Source organism: Micromys minutus (assembly GCF_963924665.1).
Source record: "Micromys minutus genome assembly, chromosome: 3".
NCBI classification, from domain to species: domain Eukaryota; kingdom Metazoa; phylum Chordata; class Mammalia; order Rodentia; family Muridae; genus Micromys; species Micromys minutus.
The window spans coordinates 86,121,752-86,146,766 of record NC_137972.1 but is presented as its reverse complement, the minus strand read 5'-3'; the positions used below and the strand labels follow the sequence as shown (position 1 = coordinate 86,146,766).

The 25,015-nt window shown below is 38.7% G+C and overlaps 2 protein-coding genes across 2 annotated transcripts in view; one reads left to right on the top strand and one right to left on the bottom strand.

Annotated features, from left to right (window-relative positions):
* Positions 1–14,711, top strand: part of SOS1 (SOS Ras/Rac guanine nucleotide exchange factor 1) — a 77,464-nt gene extending 62,753 nt beyond the window's left edge. The window contains exons 16-21 of the mRNA XM_080913687.1: positions 21–138; positions 4,142–4,314; positions 4,499–4,615; positions 6,087–6,354; positions 12,050–12,168; positions 13,177–14,711. Coding sequence (XP_080769813.1) covers positions 21–138; positions 4,142–4,314; positions 4,499–4,615; positions 6,087–6,354; positions 12,050–12,168; positions 13,177–13,668 — 1,287 coding nt within the window. The 3' untranslated portion in view covers positions 13,669–14,711. The remainder of the gene's footprint in view (positions 1–20; positions 139–4,141; positions 4,315–4,498; positions 4,616–6,086; positions 6,355–12,049; positions 12,169–13,176) is intronic.
* A 9,213-nt stretch (positions 14,712–23,924) lies between these two features.
* ARHGEF33 (Rho guanine nucleotide exchange factor 33) overlaps positions 23,925–25,015 on the bottom strand; it is a gene marked incomplete at both ends in the record, with an annotated part of 47,137 nt that continues 46,046 nt past the window's right edge. Inside the window, one exon of the mRNA XM_080915079.1 lies at positions 23,925–24,054. Within this exon, the coding sequence (XP_080771205.1) occupies positions 23,925–24,054 (130 nt within the window). The remainder of the gene's footprint in view (positions 24,055–25,015) is intronic.

Here is a 25,015-nt window from a genome sequence, read left to right as displayed (position 1 = left end):
ACTAATTTTTATTTTTATAGCAAATACCAAGTAGACAAAAGAAAATTTTAGAAGAAGCTCATGAGTTAAGTGAGGACCACTATAAGAAATATTTGGCAAAACTCAGGTCTATTAATCCACCATGTGTGCCTTTCTTTGGTAAGTATTTATTCCTAATTTTTATTGTGCTTCTGGATAAAACAAAACATTGTGTTAAATGAGTGTAGAAAATAGCATCTAAACCCTTTGATATTCTTCTTGTTAGGACTTTAAAAAAAAAAAAAAAAAAAACCCTAATGGATATTGAGCATCCTAAAGGTGAAAACTATAATGTTGAAAACATTGAAACTTGTTGAGGTGACGCCACAAGTGCAAAGTCCGATATCTGACCTTGTCTTGGGTGTCACAGACAAATGCCAGTTCACTACAAACACTGCAAGGCAGCCTTTAGGTGACAGATGTAGTAGCACACCTGAGTGTGAGGCCAGCCTGGGCCACAGAGCAAGATCCTGTCTAAAAACAAAACACAGTGTGTACATCATCAGGCTATAGATGTAAGGAATTTGTCATCTGTAAATGAATCTTTTTTTTAGACCTGGAACTCACACCCAGGATATCCACAGGCACTCCAAGTGCAGAGCAAGTCCAAAGCTCTCTGACCTCATTCAGAGAGGACATGGTTCACTTTCTCATCTCTGACAGCCATCACATATTGTATCCTTCATGTCTTTGTAGTCTTACTGCTTTTGTTACTGCTGCAGTCCCGGTGCTTGCAATAAATAGATGTGCACCACCTTGACTGACCTTGACTGACCTTGATAAGGAAGCAGCAGCATGACCACAGGCATTCATACGTGTATTCAATCATTTAACAAACACGTCTAACATTTACTGATGTGCCTTTGAGACAGTCTTCAGCACATTAGACTTTCATTGTTACCTTTGCATTGGAGGATCAGTGTCTTTCTTCCTTTCAAGAAGCTATATCCAGCTCTTAAATCGGCCTCTCTCTGTTTGCCTATGTGCATGCTATGATGAGTGTTCTTCTGAAAGGTTGTAGAAATTCATCTTATTTTTGACTTTCTTAGAAATTGGTAAATTTTCTCCTAGTTTTCTTTTACCTATGTTGTTTTCTGTGTAATCTTAAGTTGTAGTGCTTAGAACAATGGTAGTCCTGGTATTTTCTTCCTGGTATGTATCTATTTTCTCATATTTTACTGTTGTACTTTATAACTAAATACTTTTACCTTTGCTTGTGGGGTTTAGTTTCTTGGTTTTTCTGTGTAGCTCTGGCTATCCTGTAACTCACTATTTGACCAAGCTGGCCTCAAACTTAGAGAAGGCCTTCCTCCTCTCCCTCCTGAGTGCTAGGATTAAAGGTGTGTGCCACCATGTGTGGCCTGCTTTTGGTCTTTTTGATGTGCACATTGTATGTGATTACGTGCCATATATGTTGCTCTTTTTTGCATTACATTTTATACTTTAATAATCTTACATGGTCATGTACAATAGCTCCATGATATCCATAAAGTTACTGTAACTCTTTCATCATTCCCTATGATTCAGTGTTTTATTTCCTGAATGCCAACAGATCCATTTCCACACTCTGGAGTTGTGTGGGGATAGGGAAAACAGAACATTATGACATAATAACAAAGAAGGGTTCTTGGTTGTCTAGCAGTTTGCTCATACTCTGGTGTATATACTGCTGTAGTATAATATTCTGTTTATAGTGCAGTGGCTTAGGTTCTTGGTCTTTCAAAGGAGCAAAACTCTGGCCCAATGTCTTGTCTGTTCTTAGCACCTAGCCATAGGCCTGACAGATGGAGGCATCACAAATAGTTTTTGAATGAATCAAAGAAACTGTATTATTTTAGAACAGAAGAAAACTTGGCCACTTAGACTAGTATTTGATAGACACAGTGACGTTTAGATCTACATGTATATATACATATTTACAAGCACATCCCTCTCTCCCTCCTTCTCATGCCCACTCTTCTCTTCCTTGAATCAAATTTTGGTAGGCCTAGAGAGATGGCTCAACATTTAAGAGCACTGACTGTTCTTCCAGAGGACCCAGGTTCAATTCCTAGTACTACATTGTGGTTTCAACTGACTATAACTCTTCCTTCTGGACCCCATGGGTACTGGGCATGCATGTGGTACAAAGGAATACATGCAGGCAAAATGCACATAAAACAAAATAAATACATTAAGACTGTTACTATATAGTATTGAGGTCCCTACTAAATATGTCCATATACAAATATTCTTTGTAAATCACACATGTTTAAACATTTATATGAATGCAGTGTTTTATAATTGAAGTTTGGACAGCGCTCCCATGATTCTATTCTTTTGGCTAGTCATTAATCAGGCATAAAATATTTTTCCAAATTTTATCCTGACATTTCCCAAAGTGTTTCTTTATCCAAGTGTTTTGTTTATAACACGTGTGGACATAAAGTCTTCCTCCTATGTCCTCTGTGTGTGTGTGTGTGTGTGTGTGTGTGTGTGTACACCATTGTTGGAGGGAAGGGACTCTCAGAGGCCAAGAAAGGGTGTTGGATTCCCTGCAGCTGGGAACCCGACTTGAGCCCTGTGATAGAGAAAGGAAGACCACATGTAAACCCTGAGCCACCTCGTCAGTCCCACTCACTCATTTCTTAAGGCCTCCCTCTTACATTTCATGCCCTGTATCCTCAGCAAGCACACAAAGTGTGATAGCCTGCACACTGCTCTTCTTTGCCAGTCAGGGCGGCTAGCAATCCTACCATGCAAAGTTGTTTTTACCCTGTTATCTACTAGATAAAAGTTAAGCTTTTTCTTTTTTTCTCAGAGACTCATTGGCCTGTTATTCATTCCTACACTAACATGAAAATTCAACTTCACAAAAGACATTTCACAGGCTGAGTACCAGATGCTACTATCCACAAACACTTCAATTTTTAACTAATTTAGAAAGCTAATTTTGGCTGCCATCAATTATGTACACTCTTAAGGACATGTTTGTTAGAAAACACAAGAGCCTGTGGTTACTACAACACACAGTAATTCTTTTATGAACATATCTTGAAGAGTGGCCTTGATGCTGAGAAATAGACAAATAAATCATGTGCCCAAACCAAACAAATATTGGTGGCAGTGTTACTTTATTTGCACAAGCTGCCCCCCCCCCCACAGAATATACCTAAATGTAGCAGGAAGGCAGTACATTTGTATTCAGTAAATGAACTCAGGTATAAGCATGCCTGTTTTCCACCCCTTCACTGGAAAAAACAACAGCAATGTGTAATTTGGGAGGAAAAACAAAGAAAAGTAATACTCAGATACCAGCGTTAGCAGTTGTAACCATTACTAATGGACACTTTTTTTGTCAGGCCCTATCTCAGTCTGTACACAAATTACTTATTTCCCACAAACGAGTAACTGAAGCACCAAGAGACTAAGCAGTTCATATAAGACAACGCAGGTGGAGAGCAGCAGAGCTGGCTCTAGAGCCTCTGTGCCAGGAAGGAACTAAAGTCTCCTGGATTCACAGGCTCGATAAAGACAGAGATGGACTGAAGTGCAGCTCAGGCAGAAGTGTGGCTGCCTAGCCCGAACCAGACATGGCATGGCACCTGTGATCCCAGTGCTCAGGAGCAAAGCCAGAAGGATGGTCCCCAGCTACATGATAAGCTGGAGACCAGCTATATCCCATGTGCACTAAGTCTGAAATATGCAAAAGTTATATGTTACCCTGTACTTGACAGACTTGAAGCCTTTCCTAAGTTTCTTCAAATAAGCCTGTTCAAACAGATCATCTCCAAACTGTAAGACTAGGGCTGGAAAGGCAGGAAATGTAATCCTCTAAGTTGAGTTTCCCCCCTTTCTGGCGATGTGTCTCATCAGTAACAGCATTCGTAAGTTTCTTCAACACAAGTCATGTAACAGTAAAAAGTTTGGAAGCCTTTAGTCATTAAAAAAGAATCTATTTCTGAAATTTGATCACTGTCTCCTTGAGTGTTTATGAAACGTAAGCACTTTATAGAAGGATTTAATAATACACAAACTTATCTGGGCACTGGTTCTTTGCTTATCATGACTATATTATGCCTACAGTTGATGAGAAAGAAAAAACTTTTCTTTATCAGTGAAGTAATTTCCTTGTCTCTTCTAGGAATTTATCTCACAAATATCTTGAAAACAGAAGAAGGCAACCCTGAGGTCCTAAGAAGACACGGGAAAGAGCTTATCAACTTCAGCAAGAGGAGGAGAGTGGCTGAGATAACAGGAGAGATCCAACAGTACCAAAACCAGCCTTACTGCTTACGGGTAGAGTCAGACATCAAGGTGAGGTGGATTGTGTGATCAGCTTTATATGCTACCTCATAAAGGCTGCTCATTTTGTAGAGGAGAAAAGGAAAAATAAAATTTAAACTCAGTAACTCAAATTTTCTTATATTGAGAGTATCCTAAATTATTTTCAGGAATTTAAAATATTTAATACTAATATATATTTTTGCTTTTATTTTAGAGGTTCTTTGAAAACTTGAATCCAATGGGAAATAGCATGGAGAAAGAATTTACAGACTATCTATTCAACAAATCCCTAGAAATAGAACCACGGAACCCTAAGCCTCTTCCAAGATTTGTAAGCATTTATGTATTCACAGGTTTCCTTTTTACACCTTTCCGTCGCCATGGTCACTCGCACCATGTGTCATGTAGACTAGGCTTGTGAAACTATTTAGGGACAGGATAAAAATGTGATGCTTATAAGTGATTAATAAGTAAATATAATGAGGGCTACCCCACCTGGTTTCAAAGAAATGACCATTAATATTGATTTTAATAAAGTCCGATATGATGTAATAATAAAAGTGACCAATTTATATTGTTTGCTACTTTTAGTTGTAACAAAGTTAAAGTTTATTTCAAGGACATAGAATTTAAGAAGTTTAAAGTTACTAATTCATTTACAACCAGTATATTTACTTGGTTTGTTTGTTTTTCAAGACATTTTCTCTTTGTAGCCCTGTCTCTCTTGGAACTTGTTCTGCAGACCAGGCTGGCCTCAAACTCACAGAGATCCACCTGCCTCTGCTTTCCTAGTACTGGGATTAAAGGTGTGCACCACTGTCACCACCCCCAGCATACTTGGGATTTTTTTTTTTAAGTAATGATTTATTAGAAATGTTAGCCATGGTTTGGAAAGATGGCTCAGTGGTTAAGAGCACTGACTGCTCTTCCTGAGTTCAATTCCCAGCAACCACATGTTGGCTCATAACCATCTGTAATGAGATCTGATGCCCTTTTCTGGAGTATCTGAAGACCATGTACTCACATACATGAAATAAATAAATCTTTAAAGAAAAAAAAAGTATCTTAAAATAGCCATGAGTAATGCAAAGTTTGCATAAAAATATTTTAATATTTCTTTTATTTTGTAGTAATTTGTTAGTGCCTAGCCAGATTTAGGCTAGTATCACCCCTCACTGATCTGAATATGGTCCTGCACACATTGAACAAGTCAAAATAAATATAAATGGTTTCTAAATGGTCACAGTAAACTAATAATGCCCATGACACATAGCCAGATTTTTTTTTTTCAAACTCTAAATCAGGTTTTAAGCATGAACCTAAAATAATTCATTAGGAATATTTATGAGGACTCCAGTGACGCACTGTGGACAGTGGTCATTCTGCAGGGAAAGGGCCCTAAAATTAACAAATACACACAAGTCAAAACGCAAGCAACTCAGTCTGTCAGTAAGTAGTCCATACAGTCTAAATGTCCCAGTGCCTACAGTTCACGATGATTATCCTCGCTTTTCCAACAAGGTTTAATTGCCTCAAAAAGTGTTTTAAAAACTGGAATTATACAATGTATTTAAAGCTCAATTACAGACATCTAACAAGTCCCAAGACAGATCTGTCACAGAGGAGTGACTGTGCTGCATCAGGCAGGGCTCTGTTCTGAACCACCAAGGAATTCTCATGTTGCTCACTTACAATTTTCATAACTATTAGTTCCATTTTATCAGGAAAACAAAGAAAAAAAAACTTCTTTTTAGCCATGATGTCTTAAGTATTGTGGTTTGCTTTGTTTTTGATGTCTATAGCCAAAAAAATACAGCTATCCTCTAAAATCTCCTGGTGTTCGTCCATCAAATCCAAGACCAGGAACAATGAGACATCCCACACCTCTGCAGCAGGAGCCAAGAAAAATCAGCTACAGCAGGATCCCTGAGAGCGAGACAGAGAGCACAGCGTCTGCGCCCAACTCTCCGAGAACGCCACTGACGCCTCCTCCTGCATCCGGCACTTCCAGTAACACCGATGTTTGCAGTGTGTTTGACTCTGACCATTCAGCAAGCCCTTTTCACTCAAGTAAGTGCTTCTGAGCAGTTGTTAGTATTGTCCATGCCGGAGGTGAGAAGAACCTCTGTAACTGTGTGTGTATTCACCCATGTATATGAAAGCTTGAAAATATATTACAATTCTTTAAATCTAAACCCTAAAACTTGGGAGTTTTTTTAAAATTTGCTGAACACTGTCCAAATTCACTGCTCACATCTAGAAGAAACAAAGGCAATCCTTAAAAATCTTCAAAGAATATCAACCCTGTGGTTTGTTTTTAAATTTTATTTATTTTATGTGCATGTGTGTTTTCTGTGTGAATGTCTGTACACCGTTTGTGTGCCTGGTGCCTGCAGAGACAGAAGAGGGCAGTAGATCTGGAGTGGGGAGTTACAGATGATTGTGAGCTGCCATGTGGGTGTTGGAAACTGATCCCCAGTCCTCTAGAGGAGCAACGATCAAACCATCTACTCAGTCCACACATTTATTTTATTTGAATATAAGGTATACCATCTTCTCCCCACAAATTCTGCAGTGGCTTCTGCAGTACATAAAATTCCAACTCTTAGATGACCCTTCCTCAGACTTACTGATAATATGTAGTTCTTGGTGACACTAGGAAAAGCATGGGCAAACAAATCAATTACTGTTCTGTCATCATTGTTCAACAGAAATATGAGAGTAATGTTTGGCTGTAAATGTCTAATAGCCACATTAGAAAAAACAAATATAACTTAAGTAGTCTTTTATTTAACCTAGTATGTAAAAAATTATTTCAGTGTGAAATCTTAAAAATCTATTTCAAAACACACATTCTTATTTAAGTATTTAAAATCCAGTGGTCATTTTCTGTTTATGGTACATCTCAATTCAAACAAGTTGAAGGATGCTTAGCAGTCACAGGGTTATCAAACTGACTGTCTACAAAGTACCATTCACTCTTAGGTATTTCATGAGGAGCTTTGCAGCTCTCCTAATAACACAGCACTTTGTCACATTTGTTTATTATTACATCAGTCAAATCAACTTTAATCCTCTGGTGATTGCTCCCACATGTTCTTCCCATTGGCATTCCTAGCTGATCAAACTCCACCCAAAGACTTGACACAGCCCCAGCATCAGGGGCTGCATAGCTCGTTATTGAGGTAAAAGCTGAACAGCACCAACCGTTGCATTAGGAACCCTGCTTTATCATCCAAGTCTGCTCATAACTTTCCTGGTTCCTAATAAAATTCTTTCTGTGTACCTTGTGGAACTTTAGGCTTCTTCTAACCTAAAGAAACCAACTTAAAATGTGTAGTTCTTGCAGAGGTATTTTCAGATTTGAAATAATCCTGTGTAATTATTTCTATGACATGCATACATGGATTTGTACTCAGTACAAAGTATGCGTTGTCTTTGTGCTACAGGAAGTGTATTTGTATTGAGCATTTCCTGGCTTTACTTGTGACTACGAAACATGGAAGTCACATTGTACACATAGTGAGCTGCTGCCTGTGTTTTGATAAGTTCAGATGCTCACTAAGTTAATACATATTTTCTCCAGCTTACCAGTCCTCTTAAGTACTAACACACAAACCCACAGTTTTTCAATTACTGTTGGGTCCACTTAGCTGTGACGTTTCTTCCCCTGGAACAGATACCTACAACTCCATATTATAAGGATTCCCAAATCAATGAATATTGAAGGCACCTTAAAACGTCCAGTTCTTGATAAGAACTGATAAGAATTCTTATTTGTTTAAGTCACTATAACTAGAAGAGGTGGGAAAATAGAGAAACCCATTTTCTCTACTAGGGTTGACTAAATGACCAGCCGAAGGAGAGAGCATCATTCTGGAATGCATTTCCGCTCAGTGGCATGTGTCCACGGAGAGGTATTAACTAGAGTTTCTAGACAAAGAGGAGAAACTGTTCCAGGAATGATGAAGCTTTGTAATCCTAAACCTTAGGGCTTTTTTTTTTTTCCCCAACTTGTTATCATAAAGAAACCATTAATACTCCCTTTTCTCTTAATAAAACTGCAAGGAACTCGTTTTGAAATAAAGTAATTCAGGTTAATATAAAACTATGTTCAACTAACCACTAAAATTTCTTCGGTAGCCTATTTATTTTAAAGGTACCCACCTGCTTTAAACAAACACATCTATAGTTGTGGGGCTGCTAAAGCTTTCAGTTGCTCCTCACTGGGCTGTCTCTAGACTGAATGCCTTCTGAAGCCTGTTTCCCAGAGGAAAAGGGCTGCTGTGACTGCAGCCAGCAGCCATCTGAGCGCATTCCACTCAACTCTAGGGTTCCAAAAGGCCGAAGTTTACTATAGCAGTTGTAATGTTCTTGACGCTCAGCTCTATGGAAGTATAGTATTTCCTTTTTAAGAGAATTGAGGGGCTGAACAGTTGGCTCATGGGTTAAGAGCATTACTACTGCTTTTGCAAGCAGACCTGAATTTGGTTCCTAGCACTCTTGAAGGCAGCTCACAATCCCTGAAACTCCAAGCCCAGGAGACCAGGTGCCCTTTCTGGCCTCTAAAGGCTACATCATGCACATGACTTGTACACACAATTAAATAGATATTTGAAAAAATAAAAGTGAGAAATATGTAAGTAAGTCATTGCTTAAGCAGCATACTGTGTCTCTCCTCTGTAGCTCCTCAGAAGGACTTAAAGGAAACAGAACACCAGCTTCATGTCACTCAGAGTTTAAAAACGAGTTTTAATCTAATTACTAGTGTTGCTAAATTACTACTTATTTATACACACAAAAAGAAAATACTGTGATATGATACTGGTTTATGAAGGAAGTCAAGTTAACAAAAGAGTTGCCAGAAGGCTGACTGAATTTGGAATGTAGTTACCCTCCTCCTGACCAAGGGAACTGAAAGAAAAAAGAAGTCCCAAATTAAATGGGTTATTACATATTGAGTAAAAACAAGTAAACGTGAAATCTTAACTTTTAGCCAGTCAGCTAAGTGCCCTATTATAAGAAGTGTCTTAGCCACTGCGTGGTTGTGTTCCGTGTGCAGTTGGTGAAGAAGTGTCACAGTGACAATCTAGAACAGCCTAGGTGTTCTGGTGCTCTCTCAATTTTCCTTCATTTTATGTGCAGCGGCTGTCAACCTGTGGGTCCCAACCCTTTTGGCAAATATCTTCAAAAACATTTATATTATAATTCATAACAGTAGGAAAGTTACAGATTTGAAGTCGCAATGAAAATAACTGTGGCTGGGCGTCACCACAATGTGAGGAGCTGTATTAAAGGGTCGCAGCATTAGGAAGGCTGAAAATCACTGTTTTGATGATGTTTTTGGGCTTTTTTAAAACAATAATTTTTTTAAAGAAAAAATTAAGACAATTTAATTAAAGACAATTTTTCTTAAAATAATATTTTTAAATTAGGCATCCTAAATTTATCTAGGAAGTTCCTCAATAAAATTTAAGAACCAAATATACTGAAATCTTTTAAGTGATTGAGTTCAGCTGCTTGTTTTAAATATTCAAAGCTCTCAATGTTTTATGACAATATATGTTCTGAAAACCTATTTTCAAAGGTATCTAATAATATCTGTATGACTCTCCTCTTGGTCTTTTGCAGAATGATTTGAATCTAGCTAAATTCTTCATTGTATTGGGTTTTATAGCTTACACTGCCTGCTAATGAATGTTTTTTAATGAATGTTTTCATTTATGTTATGACATTAAGTAGTAAAAAAAATTTCAAAAATCCCAATATGATATTAACTCTTCTTTTTTTCTTCTCAAACGTATTAATGGACTTTTTCTAATCATGATTATGACATTCTTTAAAATTAACATTGTATCATCAAATATACATTTTTGTGGGTCAGTTGAGAATATCAATGGGAGAAAACAACTTTTTCCTGTTTCCTTTCCAGAGGTGGATGCCGTCTTTACCCAGGTTACACTGCCCCATGGCCAAATCAGTATACCTGACTGAGACCTAACTCCTGCTTTGGCTTGAGAGCAGATTGAGGTCACCTTCCCTGCTGACCTTCCTCCCCCCACCGTGTCAGTGCTGTCTTTTGGCCATAAACAGTTGCCTTACATTTATATACTTACGCTCTTACAGAACCTTTCTTCCTAAAAGAGCTTACTGAATAAGTAGCATCCACATTTAACCATATCTCTTTTCTAACTGCACAATTCCAAATATACTTCATTCTCAACTTTAGGACAGAAGCAGGAGCGTGCGTGCGTGTCTGAGGCAGCTGTGAGCCGTCTACATGACAGCCTACACTGAGCCGCCGACAGCAGAGTGCGGGCAAGCAACGGCACTCACTTATAATTATACCTAGTTACAAAATACCTAGATAAAATCAAGTGCTGGTGCAGTTGCTTGCTTAGCTTTAAACTAACAATTCACTATATATTCTACTATTTTTAATGTCTTAAACAAATCAATGGTGTTATTCTTTGTACAAATGATTTCAAAATATATACATTAAAAAGTATCAGTTACAGCCTAAACTAATTGTACATATTTTCTTTAAAAGTAGGTGATCAAAATGTTGACCATGGTCTGAGGAGATGGTTCAGTGGGCAGTGTTTGCTCTGAGAGCCTGTGGATCTCCCACGCCCACATAAAGCCTGGCACAACACCACATGACGTGATCCCAGCGCTAAAAAGCTGTGGTGAAAGTCAGAAGTGGACCAGTCCCAGGACATCACTTGCTAGGCAGCCTAGCCAAAAATGTAGGTTGCAGGTTCAGTGAGAAAACCCATCCCAAAAACTAAAGTGGATAGTAAGAGAGGAAGACACCTAACATTGACCTCTGGCGTGGTGCTCGAATACACACACACACATACACACACACACACACACACACACACACACAATGTTGACCATTTGGATATAAGTACACAAAAGTACATAAAGTATATTCCCTACTACTGTTATAACATTTTAATGGTGGGGGCAAAATGCTTAAAGAAATAAAAAGCCTGCCAAGTACATTTTTAATGTTTTTATAGTTTATTAAATTAACAGTAGCATAAGTTGTCTTTCCAAGCATAAGTATTCAGGCCTTCATTATGCCTTCCTCACTAAATGTCACTAAGATCGGTTCTGGTTTTACATGACTCCTCTATGCATCTCATCTTGGGCTGATGTCCTGTCTTCACTGTCAGAGCACCCCTGCCCCATGACATTCTAAACAGTTTCATCATGGTTAAAGCTTTTGGATTAGATGTGATGACTCTGACTTTGTTTATATGCTAAGGGGAGTCTGGACCCAAGCAAAGTGAATAGGCCTCAGGAAATAGCAGATCCTCTCCTTTGTATTATGTAAGATACAACACTGTCAAGATTAGAGAATATTCCTAGTAACTATCTAGTCTAGTTTATTGAGAGCAGTAAAACTGGACAGAAAAAAAGAACCTACCACAGTTCAGGAAAAAAAAAAAAAAGACCATTTCAAGCAATTTTTTTCAAAAAGTACAAAACAAAAACAAAACCCAAAAAGAAAAACAAAGAAAAAAAAAACATTTTAGGCAGCTTATTCTTTAAAAAAAAAATTGCTAAAAAATTTCTGCATAGTTTTATAGCAACTTGTTTTAATAAATGGAATAGTTTTGGGCATTGGTTTATTAAACTGCTTTTGGTAGTTCAACACATTTCTTTTAGTCAGTATAGTATCCATCTAAGTCTTTTCAAGAGTAATGAATGAAAGTTCCATAATCCTTTTCTTTTTTAAATTAACACCCTACAGGATCTGCTTCAGTCTCATCTATAAGTTTATCCAAGGGCACTGAGGAAGTGCCTGTGCCCCCTCCTGTCCCCCCTCGGAGACGGCCAGAGTCTGCCCCAGCGGAATCCTCCCCATCCAAGGTAAAGCAAAGCATTGGTTATCTAGAAACTGTAATCTTTAGCCGTGTCAGCTGTTAATGTCAAGTCTATTAGTTGCTGGGATAGGCTAATATCTCAAAGTACTTAGGTTTAATAGTTCAAAGATATAATAGTTCAAAGTATAAATTTATTATGCAATATGTTTATGTCTTATAAAGGCAGTTTGGCGATGCATGCAAACCCTTCCCTGTAAGTTTAAAGCTATGAGCATTACCAAAAGAAAAAAAAACAAGTCTTAATCTACAAGGTGGTAAATAATAACTTGGCTTTGTGTGGTTCCTTTATTTTTTGCTTGTGAGCCTAGTCCCAAGGGCTGAGCCATTGCTTCGGCCCTCATGTAGCAGTTTTAAAATGTATGACCTGAGTGTGGGCACTCACTTGTGTGTGGAGGCCGTAGAGTTTGTGAAGGAATCTGATAAGTCAAACTGAGTATCTGTTCAAAGTTTTTCTCTGAGCTGGATAACATTCTAGGTTAAAGAGATCCTAAAGACTCGTAATAATAGCTAAGTTTTCTGCCTGTTTAGATTTCTCCCTTTATTGTTGTATTTTGCAAGTTATCTAATAATTCTGTTTGGTCTTAAGCAACCCAGAGAAGAGAGGCAGCAGGATAAGTCAAGACCCTGTAGACTTCATGAAACATCAATACAGTACATTTAAAACTTAGTTAGGGCTCTGGTAGTTTGTTTGCCTAATGTGTACACTGCCTTTAATCTTTAGCACTGCAAAACAGTAGATAGCTTATGCTAAATTAGAATTTAGTGTATCGTGTGATAGGCAGTCAGTAGTAAACAACAAACTTTTGACTAATCTTGACAAAATTAGTTTCTTTCCCCTCCTCACCTAAGAATGGACAGAACATCTTGATTAACACATATGGTAAAACTCCACATTCTGTAGCCAGTAGCATGTCTGAAAGCTCCAGGTTAACTTACTATATTTACGGTGCTTTTCAAATGAAAATAACATGTTCTATTCTTTTTTGTTTGTTAGATTATGTCTAAGCACTTGGACAGCCCCCCAGCTATTCCTCCTAGGCAACCCACATCAAAAGCCTATTCACCACGATATTCAATATCAGACCGGACCTCTGTATCAGATCCTCCTGAAAGCCCTCCCTTGTTACCACCACGAGAACCTGTGAGGACACCTGATGTTTTCTCAAGCTCGCCATTACATCTCCAACCTCCCCCTTTGGGCAAAAAGAGTGATCATGGCAATGCCTTCTTCCCAAACAGCCCATCCCCTTTTACTCCACCACCTCCTCAAACCCCTTCTCCTCATGGCACGAGAAGGCATCTGCCATCACCACCACTGACACAGGAAGTGGACCTCCATTCCATTGCTGGGCCTCCTGTTCCTCCACGACAAAGCACTTCTCAACTTATCCCTAAACTCCCTCCAAAAACTTACAAAAGGGAGCACACACACCCATCCATGCATAGAGATGGACCACCACTGTTGGAGAATGCCCATTCTTCCTGAGTTCCTCTAAACTGTGATATACAGTTTCCTAGCCCCAAATCCATTGCTGGCAATGGATGCACTGGACAAGCCAGCACTGAGGAGTTACAATGGGAACTCCAAACACTAACGACTCTACTTCAAGATGTAGTATAAGACAATGACTTAACCTACACGCAATTATGAAATAAAATGATGTTCCAGCTTAGAATGTGGAGACTGATCTAGAGGAATTGGACAACTGATTGCACCTGGAAATCACGTGAAGGGACTTTTTGGGCCGATAGGCAGGAGTCCTCATATTGTGAAGTGATCTTTGTCATTAAAGGGATGGGAAACAGTCTAATGTCCAACAGGTCCATATGTTGACAGTTTTTGTAATTCAAAATATGCACTTTTAAAAATCTCAAACAGGGACCTCCTCCTCTGTTTTCCTTTGCTTTACTCCTCTACTTTAGAATATTTTCATAAAAGTCATTCAGAGGGCTGTGAGGAAAGGCTGTGGTACCTGACCTTGTTGGAATCAAGGCCCAGCATTGTACTACAGTCCTGTTTACAGATTATTACAGTGAATTGAGTGGGTACCAAGGCTTCACCAAAGAGGTACTTTATGTTATTGTTATTGTTTTGAGAATAATTATGCCAATTTTAAGAACATTCCCTACCTACCCCCACTCACAAGCAAAATGTGGTGGTGTTGCCTTCAAATCTTGTGTTATTAACATGATGAAAGAAGAACTTTTAAAAATGTAACTGTCAAGTATACTATTTACACGTAGGAGACTGTTAGTCTATGCTAGACTGTCACCCCCCACAGAAGTTTACTGGTAATATATGTCCTGACTCGTGGCTGTCCCTCTAACTGTACACAGAAACACAGGCACCCAATGTGAAGAGCATTTTCTGGGCCTCCCTGACCCTTTCAAGTTTTACTAATAGTTGAGTAGTTAGCATACATAGAATTACCTTGGATTGCCTAAATCATGTGTATATAGTGAATGTTATATAATATACCTGACAGGTCTGTTTTTATTTAATTGAATAAAGATAAACTACTTTGTTTGGCTGGCATATATTAAATTATTATATGGAGAAAATGGTTGATTCTTCTTTCTTTGGGTTGAACAACATACAAACACTGAGCATAAAAAGCACATGTGGCGGTACTGGGGTCTAGTTCTTACAGAATAATTTCAGGCTGGAGTTGGCATGAAGGGAAATACTGGCTTAAAATGGGATAGGCATCTTTAAAGCAGAACCTTGCAGCTTTTTAAATTTCTTGAGCAACCATACATGTTTGTTCTGATTTATATTGAACATTCTATTTTGCTTAAGATCTTTGGTTCCATCAGAGCTTTTCCTTAGTGTCTACCTGCATCATTAATACCATGTGATTATTCATGAAGCCTTGTACTGCTCTTCTGAGTCCCACAAATACTGTGACTAAAATGCATGCAACTTGAAGAGAAAACACTTTCTAATTCTTCACTCTGTGAACTGTGTAGTAGTCCATTCTTAGTCATCAGTGCGTGCATGTGTCCTCAGTAAGGAAGCAGCATTTCATTAGTTCTGTTAACTGTGCTGCATTATAGTGGCAACTTAGTATTTATTAGCGCATTAAATATACATCTGGGTAGTGCAGTGTTTAGTCTTTTAAGATCAGAAGAATATTAATTGCATCATCCATGAGGCAGTCTATCTAGTTTGTTAGAGTTGATTCATTGTCACTCAGCTATGGTATCCATTTTTCTCTTTGTAAAATGTCTCCTTTGTTTTGCAAAATATTTTTATTGGATATTCTCTGTATTTACATTTCAAATGTTATCCCCTTCCTCCCCTATCCCACCCCCTTCCCCTTGCTTCCATGAAGATGCTCCTATACCCAACTACTCATTCCCACCTCAGCGCCTTGGCATTCCTCTACACTGGGAAAACGCGCCTTTACTGGACCAAAGGCCTCTCCTCCCATTGATGCCAGACAATGCCATCCTCTGTTGCATATGCAACTGGAAGAGTCATCAAAAGTTAATTTCAAATCCCTCTGGATGCAAAGTGTCCATTTGGCAATTCACTGAACGAAAACAGCTAAGCATGCTTACTAATGCTGTCTACATGACTGCAGTGCACACCCCAATCTCATGACTGCAGTGCACACCCAATCTCCCGTGACTTTAGACCAGCCTAACCGTCCCTAGAACTTGCCACGGCTTGTTGATCACTGGTTGATCATCCCATCCTTACTTCAAATGAGAGTCTAAGAAAAGCAACATTAGAAACCCATTCAGTATCTCTGGTGAGTGCTGCCTTCAACGAGGTGACAGCCCTTTCAATCTGCCTGAGCCAACAAGGGAAGGAGAGCTCAGATTTGGAGTTAATTTCTCCCAAAGAACACTATTCTCTATCCCACTGTTCTAGGAGACCAACCACCTCACCATACAGCCATTTTATATGCATCATGGATAGAGGATATTTTTTCCCTCTGGTATGACATTTTGGCAAAAATATTTTCTGTAGCAGTGCAGTAACTGATTTTTAAAATCCTAATTGAATGCTCTGAGAAGGTGAGAAAGCTGTATCCTGTGTGAACCATTATCTGGCTGGCAGGTTTATCCTTAGTCTAACTGGAATGTACTTCTTTGAGGACAAGAAGTGGCATAAGACAAATGCACCATTAAGAACTGCATCTGAATTCAGGATATTACAAAGCAGCCAGTGCAGCAAAATTTGCTTAACTATGTTCCCAAATATGGAACATTTCTTCCAGAAATCAAAGTGTCAGCAGATGTTTTCTTATCCTTAGCTCACAAACTGAAGGGAATTCCTCTTGGTGGCTTATTATCAATTACCAATATAGTAGAAATGCTTTTTCACAGCTAAGCACTTTGGGAAACAGGGACAGAAAAGTACATGTTTCTTAATTTTAAAAGACAGGTTATTTATTCTTTTACTCCTTCAAATGTGTGTTTGAAGACTGCAATATGACAAATTGAAAATCTGCGTAATTGAAAATTTTGCTTCAATAAAGGATATTGGGCATCAAACTGAGTTTAGTAAGTTACTATTCTCCAATTCAATGTTTTAATGGATCTGAGTGGGCTAAGAGAATACAGATAAACACAATCAGCAGAATAGTACTGCAGTACTATAGAACAGTGTACTACAGTACTATAGAACAGTGTACTACAATACTATAGAACAGTCTACTGCAGTACTGTAGAACAGTCTACAGCAGTACTATAGAACAGTGTGCTACAGTACTATAGAACAGTCTACAGCAGTACTGTAGAACAGTACTGCAGTACTATAGAACAGTCTACTGCAGTACTATAGAGCAGTCTATTGCAGTACTATAGAACAGTCTACTGCAGTACTATAGAACAGTCTACTGCAGCACTGTAGAACAGTCTGCTATGGTACTACAGAACAGTCTACTGCAGTACTAAGTCAGAGGCTATGCTATCTATGATTCCAGATTTTTCTTTAATGCAAACTAAGGTGATATTTATCATAATAATGTTTTAATTAAATTTTGCTCATGTTACTTCATAATCTTAATGGCTTAAATTAGGGATATTTGGTGGTTCTAGGAAATAAATGGGGATGTTGTCCCAGCTATAGTACATGCAGAAAACCTTTCCTACCCTCTCTTCCTATACAAAACCAAGGCGACTGTTTATTCCTAGTTTTCTGCTGCTGGATGGGTTTGGATGCTCTTTCCATCTCTGTTGTGTGCCTGCTGTACAGGTGCAGGTTCTGTGTGCCCCACATTAGTCTTTACCAGTAAATACACATCACAAGGTTACTATCAAATTGGCTGGAAAGTATGCAGTAAAACATGAAGGAAAGCAATGACTTTATTCAATTTTTTTTTCATTTGGAACACTACTAACTTTTAAAATAATTTCATAGTCCCTTATACATAAGCCAATGAAATATGAGTTCTAGTTAAGAAAGAAGAAAGCATGATCTCTACATGATAAATCTAAACAACAAAGCAATCGTAAGTTCTTTTATAAGTTTTATGCCTTGTGTTCCATTTTGACACCATAAAGTGCATTTTCTGTCAACTGTGAGCAAATTTCCCTTTGCCTTTAATAAACATAGTGCATTAAGTAGCCAGTTGATGAAAAATTACAAAGCAAGTTAGCTAAAGGTGGGTCACACTGGACTACCACTCAAAGAACCAAGACACACAAAAGATGCAAGTTATACGTGGTGTGGCTTAGAGTACTCCTGTGCTGACGCATGCCACCTTCAGTAGCTGCCAAATGTGCCTTTAATTAAGGGGACAGGATTAGGGCAGGGGACTCGGGGTGCAAATATCTGGTGAAATCACCAGAGAATTTGTTTGTCAAAGTGACATGTGATTTTAGTTAAGATGTGTCTATGTATATATGTGTACTTGCCTTTGCTTAGAAGCATGGTTATTTGCTGAAATAATTGTTAAAAAATGCTCTGTCAGTCTTACTTTGATGTAAGAACAAAGTGTGGTCTGTATATCTAATAATGGCCTTTGTACCTAACCATGTTTGTAGGTGATCTTTGTATTCTATGTGCAGCAATATTTGGTTTGCGTTTAAGTGAAAATAATGGCTATTATTTTTCTGGCATTACTAAGATAAACCGAAAATAATAAAGAAAAATGCCTTATATAGCCCACAAGTGTTTTATTTTGCATGATCTTCCTTTGGGAACACTAATTCCTGTAACAAATTTAAAAGGATAAAGCAAGTTCAGTGTCAGATCCTGTTAATTGGGTATACACGGGCTGAAGTTTCAGAGGGCAGTTACACTTCCACAAGAATGTGCTTGGGTGGTGTAAGCAGCTGGTGTCACGACAACCGACTTTACAAGTCCTTTTCAGTTTGGCATGAAAGAACTTAAGGTTGTATTTTAAAAACTTTGTAAATATAGTTACTCAAAGTATACTATAAAATAAAAATATTAAACGATTATTAGGTTCAATCCATTTATTTCAAAATAAAGACAAGCCAGGCCTGGTGGTACAGGTCTGTGGTCCCAGCTACTCAGAAGACTGTGTCAGGATATTATTATTCAAGGCACACCTGGGCAACAGTGAGTTCAAGGCCATCCTAGAACCTGTCTCAAAATAACAAAGTAAATGGGGTTGGGTGCCACTCGGTGATAGAGTGCTTGCTAACAGTGAAGCCCTGATCTCATCCCCTGTACCAAAGACAGAGAAGCCAACAAAGAAGCAAGGCAAGTGAAGCCTGTGCAAGGGGTGTGCCAGGTCCTGACTGAGGCTCGGTGTCCCTGGTGCTCGGAGAAAGGCCCGCAGGGAGGCCTGAGATGCTCATTCCCAGTGTGTATTAGAGGGGATTCTAGGCCATCAGGTTTACTAAATGTTAGTAAATAAGACTAACAGTGATATTAGTGAGAGATTCTGATTTGTCCTTCAAATTAATTCTGGACTTTAACAAAGAGATTTGCCTGTTTGCTTTATAAGCAAAAGTAAATGCTAGGTCATCAAAGAGGAGAGCCCTTAAGTCTCAAGACCAGAACTAAGGAGGCCTTCTCCATGTTTGAGCCTGCACTGTTGCACCTCTGATAGACTACAAATCCAGAAAAGCAGTTTATGGTCATGAAAACCTTTTGGGACCTTTAGTAGCTTGTTTCATTCCCTTGAAAACTTGCATGGAATGTAGGACTCACTGTGGCAGAATAAGCGCGTGCTGTGGAGCAGACCTGTCTACCTTGTTTCCAGTGCTTGTTGGGTGAATGACTGGCATGCATACATCACAAAGCACTTGACACATGACAAGTAAAAGTATAAAGAATGTGTTCCCAGTTTACCTGCTTTAGAAAACTCTGAGGAGGCTGGCTATTGGTCCTGACATCCTATGGTTTGATTTAGGATGGCTTCCTATGCTGTTTATCACTACAAGATTGTAAACATTTGATAAGAGCCCATTTGACTGTTCAGCCACAAATAAATATTCATCTTTTATAGAACTGATGTTAGAACATGGGGATGAAGAAAAATCCATTTCATGGGCTTTATGAGCTAGTATAAAGATGTAGACAATATTTTGTAAGTAGAATATTGTATATTAAAAATGTAACTACTTCTTGACAGTGGTGACACATGCCTTTGATCCCAGCACCTGAAAGTCAGAGGCAGGCAGATCGCTGAGTTCAAGGCCAGCTTAGTCCATGGAATGAGTTCCAGGACAGCCATGGCTACACTGAGAAAGAAATGTCACTGCTATGAAGAGACAAAGGAGAACCAAAGACTAGAGTGTGACATTTAAATGTGATGACCAGTTCGCTTTATAAAGGCACATGAAGCCTTCCAAGAGGCAAAGTAATGAAACATCTAAGTGGCTAAGAGCCAGTTCAATAGTCCAGAGGCAGGGGCAGACTTGGTATACATGAGGGTACAGAGGTTACTAGTGCAGGTGAGAAATGAATGTGGACAGACTAGAGAGAAGCATCCTTGGGAGTTACCCCACTGCAGATCACTTAAAGCTTTAAAAGCCACTGTTACCATTCTAAGAGCCCTTAGAGCCATGGTTCTCAACCTGTGCATCACAACTCCTTTGAAGAGTTGAGTGACCATTTCATAGGGGTCACACCTGAGACTACTGTAAAATACAGATATTACATCACAATTCATAACAGGAGCAAAATTATAAAGTAGCAACAAGAATAATTTTGTGGCTGGGTCACCACAACATAATGGTTGCAGATTAGGGAGGTTGAAAAGCACTTCCTTAGAGGTTTGAACTGAAGAATGATAAGATCCAATTTAACACTCCCTGTGTATGGAGAATAATTAAATTAAGAGCAGGAAAAGGGAGGCAAGCCCAACAGAAATAGTTTGGACAAGAGCAGTGGACTGGAAATGAGGGTTAAGGGCTGAGTTAGGAATATATTAGATGACACCCACTTTACTACAGCCTGACCGTCCTATCAAAAACCACAGAACTGTCAAGGTCAACTTCAAGGTTTGGGGTCAGAGCAACAAGAATGAAGATTACCATTAACGGAGGTAGGGAAGATACTGTGGACAAGACTTAGATACAAGTTTGAACATTCAAAAAGTAAATCTGACATCTTCAGTCAAAAGGAAACCACAAATCCTGCACCTCCATCTCTAAATCACTGTGTGACAAGGAATCACAACTTTACTGGAAGCACTGCTATTTGGGGTTCTTGTAGAAACTTATTAGTTAATGGCAATATTTTGTGAAAATTTTAATATGAACACTAGATAATTTAATTGTCTCTTGTTATCTAAGACATTTAGACATTCATTCTTAGGAGCTTGCAATTGATTTTTTTTCTTGAATATCAAATCAATTTGCCAGTTTATAAGGAATACTTATCAGTGTATACATGCACTTTAATAAAATTACAATGTGTACTGCTTATTACAGAGACACATTTAGGAATACAAAAGATCAGCCTAGGTAAATATAAATACAGCTAGGTAAACCAAGCCCCAAATAACTCCACCCTAATGGGACTGGAAGAGTTGTGGGAATCTGGGACTCATAATGTCATCACTGACATTATGACAAGAAAGATGAGGTAGAGAAGCAGTCAGCCATCAGCTACCACAGAACTCCACTCCAGGAGTCCCACTAACAATCTAGTTTCAATCTCAGATGAGTTTAAACACAAGATGAAATAGCTCACCAAAAGAATCTTAGCATTGTAATCCACACATCCCTTTTTCTCAGAGGGTCCAATTCTGAACTCAGAGAAATACGATGCTCCTTGCTTGGGCTTGTATGTACTTCCTCCAAGGCTGCAAAAATTACTACTGGGACCTTCTAGCCCAAGAAAAATCGGCATCTCTGATGAAGTGCTTCTTTCTACCCCTCACCTGATCATTTCCTGCAGACACCAGTGACCAGAGGGCTGGAGACCAGAAGTAGAACAACTATCTCACCTTGACTTCATCCCTAATTCATCATTATGTCAAGTATCACAAGTCACTAAAGACCCCCTCCCTTTCAGTGTACAGTACTATCTAGAAAGATTATGAAACAAGCCAGGAGAAAAGAGAGTAACCTATTACTCTTTTAATTGGAGACTTAAAAAATATATATATATCGGTAAGAGTGGCATGGTATATTTAACTGATTTTGAAGACAGCTGTATCTTACTTCCTTTCTGATTGGCAATTTTTTTTTTTTAATGTGAGAGACTGAACTGACAGTGCTGATAAAAAAGCATCATAGTCTTGCCCTTGAGAGGACCTGCCTTCTTAATAGGAAGGTAAGACCACCACACAGGACCTCAGGAAAATGAGGGCTTAACCCAGATCTTAATGATCAGCTTAGCAAGAAGATCCAGAGCAAGGGTGTGAAGCAGGCCTGACTGGAAAGTGCATGGCTTACTGGCAAAGAAAAATCCCTTTGACATTAGTTTATTAAAGTTGATGTGATTTTATGCGGAACTGCAACAGTCAGGAAACTAGAAGCCTTACTACAGAGTGACCCTGCACGGTGCCACCGAGGACGTGGGGATCTGAGTGAAGACAAGTGCTGAGCCTCACCAAACTGTCAACAGTTCGTGCTAGGGATGCAGCTGGAGAGCTTAGAGGTGGCCCAATTAGCAGGGAACGGGACCCACTGGCAACATTACTATCAATTTAATAACGCCTGCTGGTGGTCTGCAGATGGAGACAAGGTATACTACCAAAATAAAATCTGAGGTGTATGATAGTTTAAAACTCTCTAGTAACCTACTATTTTGATGACAAGTGGGTTATGAAAGGAAGATAATTCTTATTTTTGTTCATAGTTTAGTTGTTTAACTCTCAACATCTGGTTGATTTGGAATTGTGCTTTAAACCATGCCCAGAACAATTTTAGCTTGATAAAAATCTGATTTTAGTGGTCTATTAACTTCCAGGAAATGAAAATCTTAGCTGATCTTTAAATATTGAAACTCCAAAAATTTGGTAGTAATCCTTTACATGTTTCACATATTTAACTGTAAGCTAATAGGTGTGTTCCCATTTAATCACTGGGCAAGGAGAAAGGTTTAATACTTAAAAATGAAGCATCCAACAATGCACTCCTACAGAAGCACTGTCTGAAGAAATCAGTGTGAATTCTTCGTTCTAAGCAACTGCCTTCCAGTGGAGTCAAGCAGTTTAAACCTCTTTGTCTTATTTCTTGCTGTTATGAGTCTGATGTTTCGTTCTATCAAGGAAAGGATACCAGCCATCTGGGGCATGTCTGGATTCAGCAGCACGCTTTATCACTTCAGAGCCAAGCAGGCCTCTCTCAAGTAGGACTGAGTTCTCTACTTGGACTATGAATGGTTCTATTCTTCATTACCTCCTACGAGACTCGAGTAGTACGTCCCCGAGTTATCATTCTGACCTGTGTTTGTAGTGACCACCTATAAATGAGACCATTAAAGAAGTGTTGCTGGGGTCAGCTTCAGTCTAGACTAAAGGAAGCATTTAGGGCTGGGGATGTAACTCGGTGGCTGAGCACTTGCCTGGAATGAGCAAGACCCTGGGTGCAAAGCCTTTGAACCTGGTCAGTCTGGGCTGGAATGGGTTTAACAGTCATGAGATCTACTGGATCTACGATTGTTGCAGTCCCCAACACAGCCCACACATGGAAAATATTTCTTTGTTTTTGGCCCCATCCCTGTTCCCTTTACTAATTTCCATAACCATAGAACAACTTGGAGAACTCTGTATCTTTAAGTTTTGAAGCTTCTAAGTTATAGTTTAAGGACAAATTCTTTAGAACTCTTAGATTTGTACACATAAAATTCGGTTCTGTTAATTCTATGCCTTATATTTTGCCTTGAGGTCTAGAAAGATATGAAGCGAGACACAACTGGACCCTCACACAGTGTGTACTAGTCTACGCACAGTGGGATGAATTCATGAACTAGGCATTAAAATTCTTAGGAAGCACAAAATTCACATCCATGCTAAAAATGAACATGCTTATTTTTATACTTGGGGAATAACTTCAAGGTGCAAGTTTTTGTTCTTACAAACATTTATTTTCCTCCAAATTTAGTATGTTTTTTTTTTCTGTAATGATGTGGAAAGTCTTCATTTCCCTTTTCCCAACTGTTGAGGTTCATAAAGCCAAGTCTTAACCATAGACTAATCTTCATCTCTTCAGTATCTTGTATGCTGATTTAGTTTCATATGTAAATATTTATATTAGTTTTCCTTAGGGATTTATACATTGATATATATATATTCCTGCAGAGATATATACAAGCTTTTACCCTCCTCTTACCAGTTGAAAATACAACTGTAAATGTATTTACACAGCTGTTCCTTGGTCAAGGTCATTTGCAAGAGCAAGTCGGTTTCTGAAGAAATCTTGTTTGGTGGGTGAAGGATCCATTGAGGGGTTCTCATTAGTTTTTTCCCTGTATTCTGATCCACTGGACCTAAAATCTCAGCACACAGATAAAGTACAGGTTGATTTGGTTTTAATTGTTTCCAAATATTTATCTATCCAAATTGTTTTGCATTGTAAAACAGTTGCCTCCTAGATCTGGAATCAGTTTTTAACTCCCCTGGATTTCAAACTTGAGGTATGTGTATCTGAACTTTGCAGTGAACATACAGCATTTCTCTAATGCTTCATGGGGCTACTGTGACAACTGCATATGTCAGTGTAGGCTGCCGTGTAAAAGCACCGTAGCAGGAGTAAAGCTCAAAAATACCTATTTTTGATTCAATGAAATAAATACTCCACAGGTTACCAAGGCCCTTAAATTAAAATGGTTATCAAGGGCCCTTGCTTAATCTAGACATTACATTACAAACTCTTGCTTTTGCTTATTTTTTATTTTTAAAGGAAAGATTTATTGAAACCAGCCACACATATATGCTACATTTCGTAGAATGCAGAAATCAGTACAGTTATCTCAATCACCACAAAGGAAACCAAGACTAATCAATAGTTAGCTCAGTCTGCTTGCCTGCCCAGTCAAGGGTGCGTTCTTCCTTTCTCTTGGTTAAACCAGTTAGGCAATCCAGTCCAGGTCTGTACCTTCTCCAGTCTGTTCATGTCAAAAGTCCTAGAGGGAGGAGGCTTTCTAGAAATAATCTCTTATTCAGCTAAACTGAAGCCCTCTCACTAATTTAAACTTTGAGCTTGAATGGGTAAAACTAGCCCAGTAACTAAGAACCAGGGTCAGAGACCTACTCAGAATGTATGAAAGTGATGTTCCGAAGCTCCCGGTCAAGTGAGCATTTCCTCCATATACTGTGTCAGGCAGGTTGTCCCTCAATAGCAGTGCAGGATTACTGCCTCCGAGTCCTTTCACTGTCACTGCTACTATTTTTGTGTCCCTGTTTGTTTTGGGAGATCTCTGTTGGTTACTCTCTCTCTCTCTCTCTCTC